Source organism: Cylas formicarius, unplaced genomic scaffold (assembly GCF_029955315.1).
Source record: "Cylas formicarius isolate icCylForm1 unplaced genomic scaffold, icCylForm1.1 PGA_scaffold_8__14_contigs__length_24414737, whole genome shotgun sequence".
Taxonomy (NCBI): Eukaryota; Metazoa; Arthropoda; class Insecta; order Coleoptera; family Brentidae; genus Cylas; species Cylas formicarius.
Window position 1 is genome coordinate 13,688,326 of NW_026844361.1, and position 17,434 is coordinate 13,705,759.

At 34.8% G+C, this 17,434-nt stretch overlaps 5 protein-coding genes and 1 non-coding gene across 10 annotated transcripts in view; 3 read left to right on the plus strand and 3 right to left on the minus strand.

The window, feature by feature from the left end:
• Positions 1-947: 947 nt before the first annotated feature.
• Positions 948-1,020, minus strand: Trnaa-agc (transfer RNA alanine (anticodon AGC)). Its single transcript has one exon. It is a non-coding gene; the product is annotated as a tRNA-Ala (tRNA).
• A 250-nt stretch (positions 1,021-1,270) lies between these two features.
• On the plus strand, positions 1,271-3,613 carry LOC132706049 (uncharacterized). 2 transcript variants are annotated; one of them, XR_009619544.1, is made up of 4 exons: positions 1,271-1,405; positions 1,507-1,671; positions 1,719-3,128; positions 3,182-3,613. XR_009619544.1 is itself a non-coding variant. In XM_060677118.1 (3 exons), exons 1-3 carry the CDS (start codon positions 1,373-1,375, stop codon positions 1,872-1,874), a joined length of 354 nt encoding a protein of 117 aa, XP_060533101.1. In that variant the 5' UTR covers positions 1,271-1,372; the 3' UTR covers positions 1,875-3,613. The 2 variants fall into 2 exon arrangements, 1 of the variants encoding a protein (XP_060533101.1); XM_060677118.1 differs by having other exon boundaries at positions 1,719-3,613.
• A 1,330-nt stretch (positions 3,614-4,943) lies between these two features.
• LOC132706076 (gem-associated protein 8-like) lies at positions 4,944-9,880 on the plus strand. Of its 2 annotated transcripts, none has more exons than XM_060677160.1 (2): positions 4,944-5,772; positions 9,761-9,880. In XM_060677160.1, the coding sequence occupies exon 1, from the start codon at positions 5,118-5,120 to the stop codon at positions 5,757-5,759; it is 642 nt and encodes a 213-aa protein (XP_060533143.1). In that variant the 5' UTR covers positions 4,944-5,117; the 3' UTR covers positions 5,760-5,772; positions 9,761-9,880. The 2 variants fall into 2 exon arrangements, with proteins under 2 accessions (XP_060533143.1, XP_060533142.1); XM_060677159.1 differs by lacking the exon at positions 9,761-9,880 and adding an exon at positions 8,483-9,008.
• Positions 5,778-9,613, minus strand: LOC132706074 (uncharacterized). The gene is made up of 4 exons (XM_060677157.1): positions 9,221-9,613; positions 9,017-9,160; positions 7,940-8,236; positions 5,778-7,886 (listed from the first exon to the last, which is right to left on the minus strand). The coding sequence occupies exons 1-4, from the start codon at positions 9,360-9,362 to the stop codon at positions 6,187-6,189; spliced, it is 2,283 nt and encodes a 760-aa protein (XP_060533140.1). The 5' UTR covers positions 9,363-9,613; the 3' UTR covers positions 5,778-6,186.
• On the plus strand, positions 9,761-13,397 carry LOC132706075 (uncharacterized). Its single transcript, XM_060677158.1, has 3 exons — positions 9,761-9,880; positions 9,931-10,452; positions 10,508-13,397. The coding sequence occupies exons 1-3, from the start codon at positions 9,862-9,864 to the stop codon at positions 10,642-10,644; spliced, it is 678 nt and encodes a 225-aa protein (XP_060533141.1). The 5' UTR covers positions 9,761-9,861; the 3' UTR covers positions 10,645-13,397.
• Positions 13,398-13,518: 121 nt separating this feature from the next.
• Positions 13,519-17,434, minus strand: part of LOC132706099 (protein suppressor 2 of zeste-like) — a 34,055-nt gene continuing 30,139 nt past the window's right edge. For all 3 annotated transcript variants that reach the window (XM_060677198.1, XM_060677196.1, XM_060677197.1), the window contains one exon: positions 13,519-17,030. In XM_060677198.1, coding sequence (XP_060533181.1) covers positions 16,371-17,030 — 660 coding nt within the window. In that variant the 3' untranslated portion in view covers positions 13,519-16,370. The remainder of the gene's footprint in view (positions 17,031-17,434) is intronic.

Sequence of the window (17,434 nt, forward strand, 5' to 3'; positions counted from 1 at the left end):
CGGGTTGAAATATCGGGCCACCGGCCGTTATCGGACGTCCTTATTTCGCGAACCTAGCCAATTATAATTAAATTGTTTTCTTTTTAGGTTTTAAACTATCGAAAATGGGAATGTTTGCGCAAAAATGTGAAAGTTTTTAAGTGGGCAAAGTTTTGCGGCAATTCGTTGTAAAGTGCGATTACAATTATCGCTCCGGAAAATTTGGATTTCTACACCTTCTGTATACCGGCTGATATAAATTGTTTATCATTGGTAACTTTGTTAAAAGTAAAGATACAACGATACAAAATGGGCAAAGTAGGAGGCAAATTTCAATTTTGTAGCTACAACGGTTCGAAAGTTATTCAGGAAAAACCAAAAGAGGAGAACGGAGAACGGACAGACAAAAAAAATTTTTTTTCGACGGTGATCATTTCTATACTTACCGTTACTGAGATATAAAATTTTTATACGAGCGCAGATACTTTTGAAAAATTCGATTTCATCGATTTTCGAAAGTAACAAGAAATATTTATTAAACATTTTTGCAACTTTTGGCATATATTCAATATCTTAAAAATTGAAATAAGGTGATTTAAAATGTTTTTAAAAATTATGTTACTCATTTGCTAGAATCTACTTTGGGTCAAATGAGGAAAATATTATGATTATGTTTAATTTAATAATCTGCAATAATATTATTATTAAGATTTATTATTATTATTATTAATATTACTATTGTTATTACTATTATTGTTATTATTTTTATGTCGTTGAGATGTTCGCTAGTTGTGAGCGTTGCAATAATTATCAAAAATCATAAAAGAAAAATTACACAGACTTTTTTATCAAGCAAATAAATTGCATTTTTCACTGAGAATTAGACCGTTTTAATGATAAATTGACTCGACGGTTTTATATTATAGGTAATAATAATATAAAAAAAATAAACAAGAAAAAAATCAAATTGGAGGTGCCGGGTATCGATCCCGGTACCTCTCGCATGCTAAGCGAGCGCTCTACCATCTGAGCTACACCCCCTAATGTTAAAATTGAATTTTAACTCAGTATTAACCAAGACAAATTTAATATGTTGCTAATTTTAAATTTCGGTTTTGAAGAATATCTGAAAGACACCAAAAAAATAATAATAATTTGAAAAATAGCCTTGGATTTTACTAAAAACGAAAATTTCCTGTACTTGACGGTGTGTATGACATGCAATCACCCATACGCGCGCTAGTTTTTATGGTTGCATAGTAACCAAAGACGACTGTTTTGGATAATTTTGACAGATCGAAATTATAAGCTGATGATTTGACAATATTTGTAATAATTTGTTTGTAAACTTAAAATGTTTTGTTTTTTATTACATAAATAAAGTCGTAAAACAATGGAACAAGTAGTTGAAGATATAGAAAATAAGGTTGGTTACTATACTGCATATTTATTTAAATGCAACCTGTATATAAACTAATTTTAAGATTTTATGATTGCACATTATAAACTTAAAGGAATTGTTTTCAGGTGAAGAAAACGGATGAACGGCTCGATAATCTAGCGGAACAGGTTGGAAATATTGAAAGTGGAATATTCTCAGAAGACGGCGAGAAAATCGAAGTGCACAATATTTTAAAATCGGTCAGTGAAGTGAAGAGTAATTACCAAAATCTGAGAAAAGACATAATGGAGGTAACAAAAATGGCGAGTAGTAATCTTCGTGCTAAGTTTTACCGTAGGTTCAAGACCTTCAGAAGCAGCTGAGTTTAACACTTGGTCAGCAGCTCAAAATGATGCAGAACAAGTTTAATATGTTAAAGGAGAGGATTAATGTGGCAGAATCTTCAAAATTAGTCAGACCGAAATCACCCACAATAGATCTGGATGACCAATAAGTATCTTTCGTTACTACCGCTTTTTGTGCTTCTTAAGGACTAAGAAAATAAGACCTGTTTGTAACCAGGAGATTTAAGTTCTCGCCAAAAAGCTTAGTAGTTTTTACAAAACCTTTAAGTAGCTGTTGGCATTGAAGAAACTTCTTTTGTTAAACCTGTTATAGAACCAGGATTTCGCATATTTAGAGTTTTCGAAGTTTTAATCATTCATAATTGTGTATTCTATATTCCAATCTGGCAATAGCAGTGACCCAATTCAAAAAAAAAAAGAGGATGGTAATGTAGTAGCAAAGTACAAGTTTTTTTTATTTTTAAAGTAAATATGCATTTTTGAGTGAAGTCACTGTTTATCTTGGGATATAATACCCAAAAATAGGAAAATAAATGTCCATAAGCGTTTTATTTTGCAAACAAAAAATTGTGTATTTCGAATCAGAATTATTGCATTTGCTCCAAAACTGATCAATTCTTCTTCATGAGAATCAACAACTATTGTAGCCTGTGAGGGTAAAAACAGCAGACCTTTCGATACTGAAAAGAAGGATATTTGTCTCAAATTTGTTTCGTGTCTTTTTCCTTTTTTTTTAACTTGGTTTTTTGTTCATTTGCAGTCAGATTAATGGACATATGAAAAGATTGTGCCTACCAGTTTTGCATATTATTATTTGTAATATAAAATTTTTCATTTTGTGATGTAAACTAAAAGCTGACATAACATGAGGTACTGGTTTAATGTTGGTTATGCTTATTGTTGGCAGTATTTGAAGACTAAACTTGATGTAATGTGCATGAATATTGTTAAATGCTAATTTCGCTATCCCTCATAAATGTTTCTTTAGCTTTTAATGCCTTCTTAGCGTGCTGACTTAAAAAACGATTATAACCCCAGTGTCTCGCACACATATTCTAACTGATTTGTGATACAATTATTATTATTAATTAGTTTTTGTAATTATAGACAGACCTGTCGGATGCAGCTGCTTGGTATAGGGAAGTGGAAAAAGTCCTTCACAAGCATGTCAATTCATATTTTGATTGTCTTATTTTAAAGGGCATGTATGCATGGACATGTTTTCCAAAGCACATCATCAGATTTTAATGAAACAGATTTGATAATTATTAGCCAATAGCACTTCGACGATACAGTACGCACCTGTAAGTAAAAATTGTTAAGTACCTCGTCAATTTGAATGGAACCTATTAAGAATCCAGCTCAAAAGTATTATGCACCTAAAGCGCAAAATATTTAGACACGTAGGTAATAAGATGTATACATAGATGTCGACCCTATATTTTGCCACTTCCAGATAGTAGTGCATTTATGAAACAAATTGCATTCGATTGGCATTGGGTTCGTGTTCCTTCTTCTTTCAGACTTCTTGCTCTCGGCGTAGTTCAAGTGAGTTGAAGCTCTAATCTTATTTTTCTGCTGTTTTTCATGGTACACAACCTGCTAAAAAAAATGTTATACCTTCGCTATATTAATTTCAACCCTTTTTTTATATAAATTTTATAGGTATAGGGGACTTTTGCAACTTTTTGCTCAAATCTTTACTATAAATATATCCCTTAAACGGCACAATATTTTCAGTATATTTTAGAAATACGACGACCTGTTGATATATTTTTAGAATGAATAGTGTAATTTGTACCTTTTAGATGTTTTTAAATGCGATATACACCTTACGCCATCATTCGTAATTTGTTGACATTATTTAAAATAAAACAAACATTTTAAAAAGCAATTCTAGGGTTTCTTTTCATCCAACTGCTGCAGTCCGCTGTTCAGTCCAAGTGATGGTACGGAACTCTGTAGTGTAGGTATGTTTTGAATGTATAAGCGTTATAGGGCACTGATATGTTCGTTATTCACATATAGCTATTTGAAGATATAGTGGCCCTACCCGGTAAAAATTGATGCGCCGGAGGCAGCAATGACACTTTGTGCCATTTTCTAAACAGCGATTTCCACATATTCAGCTCGTGTTCTCAAAAGATTTAACGAGATCTAGATATATTTACTTTATTATATACGACCGCCCTAAAACTTCTGCATCCAAAGTTATTGACCATCTGTCAGCAGCCATGTTGGTTGTTGAACGCCGCAAGGTCATTTGTTAAAACGAGATTTTAAATCTCGCGCATGCTCATGTGGAATGGACCTCAATTTTTTTTTCATAATTACTATATAAGTACATGTATTATTGGCATACGCAGGGCCTCTTTATCTCTAGTAGCTATATTCAAACAGGTTTGAAGTCGCATAGACCGGTATTGTCGAACGAGCGGCAGTGCTGCTCCATTAGGTCCATTTCGAACCAGAGTATAATTTTTTGTGACGATAATGGCCAGGTGTCCTTGGTTGACTGGTCCAGTGTGGTTAAAAAATAAAGAAATAGATTCATTTGATTTTATAGCCTAAACGTATCATATTTTGAAACAAACATTGCGCTACATCTGCCCTATGCCCCGAGTATCTAGACTTCAAAAAATTTGTCAGTCCTTTTTCGCGAATCGTAATCGAAACTTCTAGGCAATGGCGTCGCTTTTCTGTCGCCATACCAACTGCCCAGATGTTCCGAATATTAAGAACCCCATAGTAGTCTCTGATCGATGTTAGTTAACAAAAACGAGCAACATTGCTAAGGATAATTAATTGCCTATTACCGACACTTGTCAATAGTCATTCAACAAAGACTGCTCTTGCGACATCATCATCCACGCTAAGAATGCAAAGTCGAAAACAAGGATGAGGCTAGGCTGAAATTCCAGCCAGTTGAAAGGTGAAATGTACAGTGTGATACAAAAGTTTCTACGATCTAAATAATAATAGTAGGACAGCCAACAAATAACCCCAGCTTAGCCTAGCTGCGTACAATTTTTCAAAATAAAGAAAACAATTAATAAAAAATTTGCTTTATCCCCTCTATCCAGCTCCTGTAACGTTACATCTTGGGCGCGGCTTTCATTTCGCTGTTAACTGTTCTTTTTCGAATAAATACTTATTACCATATTGACAGGTAGCTCCTGACGTCAGGAAAACTTTTGATTACACAAATTGTTGTTCTGTGATATTTTAGCACCAATTGCTAAGAAGTGTCAAATGAAAAACCGTTTAGGTAATATATGAAGGTTTTAGTTATTCGGTTGATTTTTTTTTCTAATCACTATAATACTAAATTGTTACATCGTTTATTGTCTGTAACTATTTTTCTATGATTGTCTGTGAACTGACTTCCGAAAATGGCGGATGTCCTCAGGAAACCTTCCAAGAGAATAAAAAGGCAAGCAAGACTTGAAGCCGAAAACACGGTTAAATTAACGAAAAATAGCACGAAAAGCGCCAAGAGAAGGCAGAGAAGAAAGAGAAGCAAGTCCAAGTATTACAGAGTGCTGAAAAAACGACGCACAAACAAAACTACGGAAGATTTGTGCTCCGCAATAAACTTATTTGACGTGACCGATATGGATTGGTCGCCGAACCACGGGCTAAACCATCTACCGCTAGAGGTCAGCGAGTGGCAGAAGCAAGATCAAATCGCCTATTGGAAATCTCGCGCCATCAGTTTAGAAATCGAAAACAGGATGCTGCATCAACATTTGAGGAACGTTTATGCCAAACAGATCGAAGATTACGCAGGGCAAAGTGAGTGGGTTGACATTAAAAAGGACGAATCGGAAGCCGGGCCATCTAAAGAAATGAAAAAGGATAAAGTTATGCCAAAAATCCCGGAAGGGAAGGAGAGGGCCGAAGAAATGCGGAAAATATACGGGGACCGGGCGCAGAAGATTATGGGCATGGAAACGGCAATACAATTGAACTACGAACGTCACGTGGAAGGTTGCAACACGCCCTTTTGGCCCAATTTACCGATAAAACTTTAGCTTCGTTAGCGAGGTAACTCTTATAAAGTTTGTTTTGTTTTAGAAACATTTTTTACTTATTTAAAGGGATTTCGTTTTTTAATAAAAAGGCATGAAGTTTCAAATACTTTATTTAAAGGATATTGCATAGGTTCATTAATTCTAATATTAATAGATCGTGTAAGTTTGATAAAAGGGATGTACATTTGAGGACCAAGTGACTCAAGAAGTTTATTAAGATGTGACATACTACAGTTTTTTCTATGACCATTAGTAATACATCCGAAAACATCAGATCATTGGTCCCAAACCTGTGAGTAAAATCCCGGAAATTGTCCACGTGTATGATTGGGTTTTTAGAGTAGGGAGCAGAAAAACAACTCAAGTTCTGGAACCAAAGCAAAGCAAGTGACCCGAATACCATTTATCAAACTTGTTGCATAATATACTATTTTGATATTGAACGAAAACAGTCATGGGAGCAGTAAAGCTTGTTGTTCCGCAACAGTAGCTTTTTACCCATTAATGGTGCGCCACATACAATGCAGGCGACGCATTTTTCTGTGGCGTGAAAGTGCACCTCGTTCAGGTTGCATCCCATTTCATCCGGTTTAATCACGCTTAAACACGTGTTGCACTTTGAGGCTTTTGAGGACTCAAAACAGGGCAAGCAATAGGGTTTCTCCTCCTCGAGAGTATACTCCTGTCCGGCTAGAGGGGTGTCGCATTGGAAGCAACAAAAATGCTTCAAATGGAAAGTGGAATTTTCCGCCAAACAGTACTCCTTGGTGAATATCAGTTCGTCACACGCGTCGCACCTGGGATAGCCTCGAATTTTCGCGTAGTCTCTGCCGCAATATACGTTATTGGTTTCCTTGTGATAGAAATATATGTTATCGGCCAGGTTTTGGTTGCAGCCTGCACATTTGAAGCAACCCGCGTGGAACAAGAACTTGGCTCGCTCGATCGTGACGGCGAATTCGTTTTCCTCGAAAGGTTTCTTGCAGTAGTGACATTCCGGGAGTTTGATGTTGTTCAGGATCTCCCGGATGCTGTCCGGGCTGTAGTCCTCGTTGTAGTCTTTGTCAAAGTCATTTTGACCCGTAACTGCTTCTCGAATCTTGGGATCAGAATATGGCGCATCCCGAATCAATCCAATTTTAATATTACTCGGTTCGAGATAATCTTCAGGTATATTCAGACCGCTTGGGTGATGATGGGACAAAGGTTTTTTGGTCTTGTTAGTATTGGCCTGTTCCGACTGGTATAAACCGTTTGGAAAGCCACTTGGTTGTCTAGCGATCGGATTAAGTGAACTACTTTCACCATGAGACGTCTTCGAGGCATCGTCACTTGGATCGAAAGTGCTGTATATCAAGTCTTTAACATTTCTAGGAACTGTCGGGTTTTGACTGTCACTACGAATGTCATAGTTATGAGCTCCATAATGAGGCAGAGAACCTGGAGTATGATTTAAGGGTTTGGCACCTTCAAATTTCGTTGTAAGGTAAGACTGACTAGAATTAGAGCTTGGTTTGTTGTCCAAACCGTGAGGGTCTTCCCCATCACTAGATCGTTCCACATAAACGTCTGCAGGTCGAATAGGCTCGGATATGCGAGTAGAACTTGTAAAGGGCACATTATCTCCTACTCCAGCATTGTTAATGTCTTTACCACTCATACCTGCTGTATCACCATGGTTCGAAGAAGGGTAAGGTTTGTAATCCCGCGTTTTATATCCAGGAAACTGACTGGGCGTCTTAGCCGGATCAAAGTTCGTTCCTTGTAGCAGCGTTTCATCGATTCTAGGATGTGGATTGTCAAAAGCGCCATTGCTTTGGTTTAATCCAATTCCATATTGCGCGTTAACAGACGGTTTTGAATTGGTATCCGCATATCCGCCATAATTTATATCCTTTATCTTATTAGCGACTGAAGGATTGACAACACACTCACTTTTGTGCCCCTGCTCGCTGGGTACCATACTCAAAAGCTTCCCTTTTTTATTCTTGGGGTCGTGTATAGCCATTCTTTCCAATTTTTTCGCCAACCCAGCTTCAAGTTTCACAATCTCCGAATATGGAATGTCTTTGGCATAATGACTGGCTATAATGTGAGCCTCTTGCGGGCTAATATTATGAATACTGGCTGCAATAGAGAACTAAGCGGTGTCAAATACCAATTAAGAAAGTAAGATTTACCTTTAATAACATTGGACAAATTAACTATTTGTCCCACTCCGACTGAACTGTTTTTAACATGCGCGATATATTCTTTCATTTTGTGCACTTCATCTTCATTCAGCTCGTGGCACAATGAAGGATCGATGTCGTGTATGGGGATTTGTTTCTGCAACATTTGTCTCCTTTCCTGAGCTGCATGGGAGCCTTTGATGGGTATTTTCCCGGGGTCCAGAGTTTTAAGATACTTATCGATGGTGTCCTTCTGACCTTTCGGGGCCCATTCTAATTCCACTTCGTCTTTTTTGCCGGGCAGTACTACAATTATAAAATCAATTAAACAATAACCTCAATTTCCAGTTATTTCCGAAGCTCCAACCGCAAACCAAAATAAAACTGGAACAACACCAATACTAACATAGAATAATGAAATGTTTAAAAACGACAAGGACATGTAAATAATTATTTTATAAATAAAAGAATGCTAGGAATGCGCGGAAACTGTGTTTTGTTCCTGTAACTGTAATTAAAACTCCATTAAAACATATTACAAATGATTTTTAGCTCGGGAGCGGATTTAAAATTACCGATGATACTGTTTTCCTAATTCATGGAGACAGTTCATTAAGCTAGGGCTGACTGCTGAAGACTAGTTGAATGAGCGTTGGACCATGATGACTCATTACATCACCTTCTTTTTCACCAGAGCAAATAAACCAGAATTTGAGTATATATGAATTCCCACTACAAAATATGTCTAACTAAATATATATTAGAATGTCATACTAAAACTTTGCCTTATCAATGTTTGTACATTTGTGAACAAACACGATCAAGTACGAGAAACCATATCACATTATTATCAAACCTGTGGTTAAAACCCAAAGGTTTCTAGTCTATATTCTTCCGGAAGAATATATTTTACCCTAAACCTCTTAAGCATTACATCCAGGCAAAACTGCAGAAATTAAATAGGGTATTGATGTAACTTATAAAATATATGTATTCATGTTGATTAATCATTCAGTTTATGTTTAAAAGCAATCATCATTATCAACAATAAAAAATTAATATTTAAAAAGTTTTTCCTAACATTACCTATTTTAGTTCTAATTTTATTGGGTTTGCTGCCAAGCAATTGAAATTGCGCCCAGCCATATATATCGTCGTCGTGAACGTCGTGCTCCTCTTTTGGGCATCTACAAATTTTACAGGCTTTCCTCCAAAAGTGAAGATCTAATCCTAAAGCATTAGTAGATAAAAGATAATCTATTAAGCCACCAACATGATCTTATATTTTACCTGGACATTTATCCTCGCATTTAAGGCAAGGCGCCCCGGCTCCCGCCTCATGACCAAGGCGAGCTTTCAGCCTTTTTTCTCTCTTCTCCTCCAAATCTTTTAACCAATTCGGTGTTTCGGGTACTTCGATTTCACTACTCATCGTTTTAAAAAGTCAATAAAGGTTCACGAAAATCAGAAAAACGTCCAAACCTTTGTAAAACTTTACCACGCCCGAATATTTAAACCAAACAGGCAAAAGTGTTTACTAAAATTTCAAACTTCTGCGTGAACAGCAACAAGTGGTCGTGAGTAATTGTGACTCACAGCGGACAAAGGAAAACACACCTGAAGTTAGCCGTTCAGAAACCTACTAACTTCTAATACATGGTCGAAATTTAAGAAGACAGGACGTAAATATCTATGGTTAGAGAGTATTTTTCAAGGACGCTATGTTAATTTGTTCCTAGTACTGAGTGTTCCTTTTAATCTTCTATAACTTTACTTAAATAAATACTGAATGCGGCTATCATATTTGATAAGTTTTGATTTGTGTTTAAGTGACCATCAAGAAACATCGGTGGCATAATCTAAAGAACTAACCAAAATTTTATCTTTGAATTTAACCTAAAGTAATAGCAGATCTTTTATGAATTTGAAAAATGGGAACTACGGCAAAAGGTATTTTTTTTTGTTTATATCCATGCAAGTAATAATAAATACTCTTTTAGATTTACTAAATGCTCCGTTGCCTTCAGAAATATTGAAAGGATCCAACTTATCAACGGAAGCGTCCCGCAAATATATACAAAATATGTTGCAGCAACACCTTCCCTCAACAGACATAAAATATTTACGAAACGATCTGCAGTGGCAATTTATACTTGAACAGCACTCTTTAAGGAAGAAAAGCGCTCGTCGGCCGAAAAAAACCTTTTTAACGAGACAGCAGCGCAAAGAAGCCAACTTACTCAAACTCCCCAGGGAAGGTTGGAGCTACAAATCATTAGGAATCATTCGAAATATGTGGAAAGATTATATGAGGCAAAATTTGGATTTTATTAAAAAGGCACCATCGCCCGTGGACCCGGACTGGAACAGTTTTAGTCTCGTAGTTGCAAAGTCTGAATTAATAGGGGCTGAAATAAAAGTTATACGGTCAAAAGTACCTAGCCTCATTGGTATGTCCGGTACTGTTGTATTAGAAACTAAACTGTCATTCCAAATAGTGACGCCTCAATCTAAATTAAAGAGTAAGTTCATATAATTTGATAAACGTAGGTAATGTTTATTTATTTATCGTTTTAGCAATTTTAAAGGAGATGTCGGTGTTTGAAGTGATCTTGGATAACCTGAGATTTGTATTTTTCGGCAAGCACCTCGCTACCCGACCCAACGAACGGAGCGTTAAGAAAATCAAGCTGCAAATGATTCCAGACTTATGAAAGTCATGAAACACGCAAAAATTGCAAACTATAAATATTTTATTAAATCATCTGTGCTTTATCATATTTACAATTGTACAATATAATAACATGCTCAATTTACAAGTCAAACTATTTAAAATCTCTTAAGGCTACCGATTATAAGAAAAATATTTATATAAAAATCCACCAGCAGAAGTAAGATATCGCGAAGTTCCAATTAAATTAAAAAAATAGAATTTATGTAACATTTACCAAGGTAAGGTGCAACTTTTATTGTCCAAAAAGGTTTTTTTTTCTGTTTTAATTTAATTGGAATCTTGTTGACAAATTTTGTTCATTCCCATTCGATTTAAAAAATACACGATATTTTGCGATAAAACCCTTAAAATATAAAATTAATTTCAATCTAAAAAGGTTTTCGAAAATTCCAAATGTGTTACGGTCACAGCCCATTTGCGAAAAATTTTGCATTTATTATATACCTTGGCGAAGGGAAAAGAATTAAGTATCTTTTTTTTATACTCAAATAACCGACAGAAATGAACAAGACTCATCCGAATTGATAATTTACCTTAATATATAGCAACAGACTTTACCAACCGAATATGCGAATCATTTAACTTTTCCAAATTAAATTTAAATAGTTTTTAAGCTGTCTGCATTTGTTTCCTTAAAAAACTCAATCCTTTGCCAAACTCACTTATCCTCCGCCACTGCCATTTTAAATACTCTAAAATATCGAGTGCAATCAAGAATCGAAATTTTTAAAAGGCACTGGGTTGAATTTTAACAATTTGAAATGCCCGCAATAACCGTGCGTGATGTGTCTTTCTCCAAGGACTAGAATCTTTTATAGGAGTCAATTGGCCTTTCTTCTAACAATCAAGTCGTGCGTGAATGGCACTTTTCAGGTAGCAAGCTAACAGATTGCATTTAAGTGTACAGGATGGACCATGTTAGAAGAAACTCCTTTTTCCAAAGCAGACAGACAAAAACTGATGTTGATTTTCATAAAAAACACAATGTCATACCATGTTTTTCGAAAATTAGTTATAACCATTTTGCGAGGGGAAATTTTGAGTTTCTATGAAAACATTTTTGAGCGTACTACACTCTAAAAACATGATTAATACAGGGCGTGTGGCAAAAAGGTATAAATAGTAGATTTTTTGAAAATGGAAATACCCTATCTATATTTTGCTATATTCTATGTTTTGAAATCAAAGTTTGGACTATTATAGTAAACACCCTGTAAAATTTTTTAAAGCTCAAATTTTACTGTTAGATTCGAATAATTCAATAACCATAACATTTAGACCCTTTATTACTTAAGAAAAAAAGGTTTACTTACGATAACATTCGGAGGGTACTTAAAAAAAATCATACTTTTATGAGGCTCCCCGTTTAATCCTAAATATTTTTTGAGTATATGGTTTTTTTATACCTTGACTCTCATTACGTTAATTATGTTATCATTGAGACATCCGATACATACAGTTATTTTTTTAATTTTCTAAAACTGACCACAATTAATTGAACGTCTTTAATGAAAAAATGATAATAAATGGTTAAGTGTTAAGCTTTAAAAACGTGCTTTGCAAATGTTTTAATAAAAACAAAATTTTCCATAGGAACAAAGCAACAGCGATTTTTCAAAAATGCATCTATAACTCTCCAACATTATTTTGCGTCCATCTACTTTAGAAATGGGAATTTCCCTTTAAAGCGCACCCCGTATAATCGTGCTGCTATTAGATACTGAAAAAAAGCAATTCATATCAAGGTTAGGCACTTTTTAAAACGCGTGAACCAGTTTCACAGTACAGATTACACAACTATTCAGGAAAAGAAAAACGTCTGAAATGGCCTCTACTAGAAGCCATATTTGACCACTAAAGACGTTTAACGCGAAGGGTTCTAGAATACGCGACGCACAGTGAAGGCTACGTTAGGTAGAATTAACCAAAAACTCTAAAATTGAAGGAAGAAGAACCGCCTAGATTTTTATTGTTGTGGAATGCGGTGAAACATAAAACAAAAATTTTCACCCTCTTATTAAATTGCAAAAAAGTTTTAACGGGCTTAAATATATTGCCTTTAAAGCGTTCGGCCTTACAAACATTGGAAATTTGTGCAATATGCGTTAAAAAGAGACGATTTTCTTATATTTCACCACAAGGTAGTATCTCGATTCAAATCTAGGTGAAACCATAATCTCTCAAGTAACCAAAATGTTCCTATCCTTAAACTTAAAAGTATAAACCCCTTGAACTAAATTTGGTTAGTTTTGGGTGACTGTAGTGGGATAGAATTGGAACATTTTGAAAATGTGGTTTGTAAAATTTAGAACGTACTTGATCACAAGGTAGTATCTTGAGAATCAAATCTAGTAACCAAAATGTCCCTATGCCCATGTCATTCTGTGTACTATATGCTATGCGGCGTATGAATCCTTATACTCAAAAATATAAACCGCTTGAACTAAATTTGGTGAATTTTGGGTGCGGAAAATATGGTTACTAAAATTTAGATTGGCAAATTTGATACATTAATTTTACATTTTCCTCTATTTCAGCACAAACTACATGTTTTGTGACAAAAAGTATTGTTTAAGGTGGGACAAAAAAAAAGTTTTTTTTTGATCTGACGCACAAAAACTAGTTGCTAGTTACCTTTAGAAAGTAATTACCATGTATGAGCTCTTAATGTTAATTGGAAGATTATCCACATTATACCATTTTTGGTTTATATATATATATATATATATATATATATATATATATATATATATATATATATATATATATATATATATATATATATATATATATATATATATATATATATATATATATATATATATATATATATATATATATATATATATATATATATAAATAATCATATCTTATTACGAATAGACCATACAGTCAATTTTATTGATAATTTTTATAGGAAATTGAACACTCTACAAAGATGGTCTCTTATACTTTTTATTATTTATTTACAATAGAACTCATTTGGTTTTTAAAAATGGTAATTCTGTTATTCATTTATTTCTTATGTTTATTTTATATAATATAATATAATTTTATATATATTATAATATATATAAATTCATAGTTTTTTTTTAATTCTTCATTTTTTTGACCTTGAATATCATTGAAATGGTTCAATTTATTGAAAATTATGTGGAAGAGTTCAATTTCCTTTAAAAATTATCAATAAAATTGGCTTAATGATCTATTGATGATAAGATATGATTATTTATATTTCTATATACATTTATATACATTTCTGAGATTAAATCGATAATTCAAAACTATAATGAGAATAATATTTCCATTAATATTAAGAGCATACGTGGCAAGTAGTTTCTCCAGGTAACTTGCAACTAGTTTGTGTGTCAGATCCAAAAAAAATGGTTTTTTTTCTGGCACACCAGCACAGAACAATCTTGGCTACTTTAAGGATTGTGCTTCCACCCAGTGGTGAAGTTAGGACCACTTAGAGGACTGTAAAATTGATATTTACGACCATTTAGAGGACTGTAAAATTGATTTCTACGATTTCCAGAACGCTTGGTAAGATTTGATACGTTTCGTCATCCGCTATGCGTCGATGTCACCAGAACCGCCGTGCAAAATACTGCAATCTTGTTTACAAGTCGCTTAAAAAAATATAGCCCTATTATGTACAACGAATGGGTAAAACAAAACGATTTAAAGAGAAATATACAAAAATCGATTGAGCTCAACATGGACCGTCGACTAACCGAAACCATTGTCCAGAAATTCGGTAAAACTTTTTTCGTAAAAAACTTTCTGGGAGAAATTTCGAATATTTGCGAACGGGTACTAAAAAAGGGTACGCTATATCACAGATCTCGAGACGGCAGCCGAAAAAGGAAGACCCCGAACCGTTATTACCAATCTTAACTAGACGATCGTTTCGGCGAATCGGCAGAATAGAAATCATCAACTCAGGCGCTTGTAGCAACGAGGGACCAAAACTCAATTCAAAATGTCACACCCAATTCTATTGCCATAGCTAACACACTTTGATTATTTACTAGTAGATGGCGCTACCACTTTGACAAATCCTTGTCCGAGTTTTAAGAAAACGTCAGTAAGTAAAATAGGTTCACATTGATATGGAAGTGGACGGTTTAATGACAAGTTTAATTCAATCCATTTTTAAATATCTTCATAGTCATAGTAAGACATATTTAAAAATCTTTCCAATCTACCATAAGCGCTGCGTGACTGATAAAAAAAATATAAACTTCCCATGAAGAGAAATTTATTTTATATTTATTATATTTTATTTCATATTTACTTTATATTATATATTTATATTTATATTCACACAAATCTTCAAGGGCACAGAATCAAAAAAAGTTGGGAACAAAATTTAATTAAATCTTCGTAACTTATAGTACTAAATGTTTTTTTTATGCCCGATATTATCTAAGTTTCTATTTTTCTATGAAAACGAAAATGTTTAATGAAGAGGTCTCTAAAAAGTAAAATGACAACATGAAAACTACAGATGATTTTGTGTTAAAAAAATTTGGTCGACGACTGTTGCTATCCAGAGAGAAATGTATTTTTTGTTCGAAACATACCAAAAAAATATGAGTTTTCATCTATTCAAAATAATGCAAGCAGAATGTGTTAGTTTCTACTTTCAATGGCAAAAATTTGTAAATTTGTAAACCGAACAAAATCTCGTAATTGTCAGCGTTAAAAAATCTCACTGTTGTGCTTCAATGTTAAAAGTGGTTACCAGATAATAGCGAACACATTTTACTAACATCACTTAGATGGGAAGCAAACTGCAGACTAATATTCTTTGGTAGAAAATTATACTTCTTTCGCTGCACCTCGTATACAAAATAAATGATTATAGACAGCAACAGTGGCCTACTAAATATTGATGAAATTTTTTGGTACACAAAAACATATGTAGTTTATGTCATGTTGCTTAATGAGTAGTTGTTTTCTAGTTTATTCATAAAACTTCGTTTTCCAAACCTTGAGGGCCAATATCTCAGAAAATTGACATGGAACTTAAAAAAGTTTTCAACTGTCAAAATTAACATTTAAAAACAATACATTATATAGGAAAATTTTCAAATGAACTTATAAAAATCGTCAAAGTTGATGCAATTTCAAAATTTTCCAAAATTACTATATTTTTTTATTTTTTTTTAATAAAAATGTCACTTTTGACAGATCAAGGCGAATGATCATGGTAGTTTATTAAAGTTATGGAAAAAATTGACCCACTTATAGAAAACTGAAAAAGAATCAACTTTTTCCAATAAAATTTTTCGGTGTTTTATAAAATAGCTAAATTTTTTATTATTTTTGATGAGCAATTATTCCCTGGATTAATCGCATTAAATCGCATGTTTTGATTAGTTTTTAATTTAAACAAAAATAGTTTAATAATTAATAATTAAAAAAAGGCGAACGTTTATTATTTTTGATGTGCAAACTATTCCCCGGATCAAAACTTGTCAAAAACCCATTGATAAAAAAATGTTGACGACTTTACGTTATAACCTTACATGTGATGTTACATGTAAATTTTAACACGAAATACCCCTTCTCCAAAAAAAAAAACAAAATCTTTATGATACGTTCAAAATATCATTAAAACAAAAACAACATTCGAAACGAGGTTTGGTGGCCCTCGAAGCGATGAGGCTTTCAAATAACGGCAGACAACGAAAGATCTCATTGCTTCACCTGGCTCGCGTCCTTTCCCGCCAAAATGTCACTAGAGCACCCGTTGGGGGTGGCGCCCGCGTCACCTTTAGTCGTTTCCTTATCACTACGCGCGCCGCCGTCGTCGGTCTCCTTGCCGTGGCCAGAAACCGTAGACTTTGACACTTCGTGCGCGCTACTTTCACCACCTCTGTCGAGGACCTTGGAATCACCAACACCACCATCACTTTTGTCGCGTCCGCTCGCGACTCGGTCGTCCTTATTACTCGGAGGAGGAGCCAGACTCGTCTCAGTCGCTAACAACTCGTCCTTGGGGGGCGTGGCGTCTACTGCGACGCGAGAATCATTCATCGACGACGGTACAGTGGGTTTAGCGGTGTCGAAGGTGCCGCCCTCTGGCGGTTCTTTCGTCGTCGACTTTAGTACATCGTCTTCGGGTGGGTTTTTTGTTGGCCTCGCGCTACTGGTACTTGGTTCTTTGCACAGCGCCGCCGCTGCCTTGCCCATCTCCTTGGCCTTGCTTTGCGTGAGCTTCTCCAAGGCAGTTTCGAGACTTTTAGCAGCGGAATCTTTGGTTTTTCGCGTCGTGGGGGAAGTGCGGGTGGGGGCCCCCCCGCTACCCCTGGTCGGGGTAGACGCCCTCGGCGGCGTGGAATGTTTCGGCGAGACCTGAAACCGTCGGAGGTACCGTGCAATTTTTTTTTTCGTAGATTACACAGGTCTACAAAATTAAACTGTTTGACAGATGTTTTTATTTAAAAAACTGATTTTATATCATTTTGGTGATTTCAAACATTCTATGCGTTTATTTGGATTGCGTTTTTCTTCAAAAAATAAAAGAACAAAAAACCATATTCCTAAAATAATTAATTTTTTTATTCAGTGGAAAAGTGGAATCCTAGTGAAAAAAAAACCTTTATTCAGACTTTTTGAGTAAAATCTTTGTCTCTTTGCTAGAAAGCTGCGTTGTCCGGATATTCGGGTGTGTGTTTGCAACCTATTTTGAACATTACTTCGTCCCTGAATATATTTTTGCTATTGTGGTGTAAGGCTTGTTCTAGAGGGTCATTCTG

What these genes read in the sequence shown, in the direction of transcription:
- LOC132706049 (XM_060677118.1), top strand. Translation starts at nt 1,373, where the DNA reads ATGGAACAAGTAGTTGAAGATATAGAAAATAAG. An exon ending in TTGAAGATATAGAAAATAAG is followed by an intron (nt 1,406 to 1,506) that starts GTTGGTTACTAT and finishes AATTGTTTTCAG; the next exon opens with GTGAAGAAAACGGATGAACG. An exon ending in TGAGAAAAGACATAATGGAG is followed by an intron (nt 1,672 to 1,718) that starts GTAACAAAAATG and finishes GTTTTACCGTAG; the next exon opens with GTTCAAGACCTTCAGAAGCA.
- LOC132706076 (XM_060677160.1), top strand. Translation starts at nt 5,118, where the DNA reads ATGGCGGATGTCCTCAGGAAACCTTCCAAGAGAATAAAAAGGCAAGCA.
- LOC132706074 (XM_060677157.1), bottom strand. Translation starts at nt 9,362, where the DNA reads ATGAGTAGTGAAATCGAAGTACCCGAAACACCGAATTGGTTAAAAGAT. An exon ending in ATGCGAGGATAAATGTCCAG is followed by an intron (nt 9,161 to 9,220) that starts GTAAAATATAAG and finishes CTAATGCTTTAG; the next exon opens with GATTAGATCTTCACTTTTGG. An exon ending in TAAAATTAGAACTAAAATAG is followed by an intron (nt 8,237 to 9,016) that starts GTAATGTTAGGA and finishes TTATAATTGTAG; the next exon opens with TACTGCCCGGCAAAAAAGAC.
- LOC132706075 (XM_060677158.1), top strand. An exon ending in GCCTCAATCTAAATTAAAGA is followed by an intron (nt 10,453 to 10,507) that starts GTAAGTTCATAT and finishes TTATCGTTTTAG; the next exon opens with CAATTTTAAAGGAGATGTCG.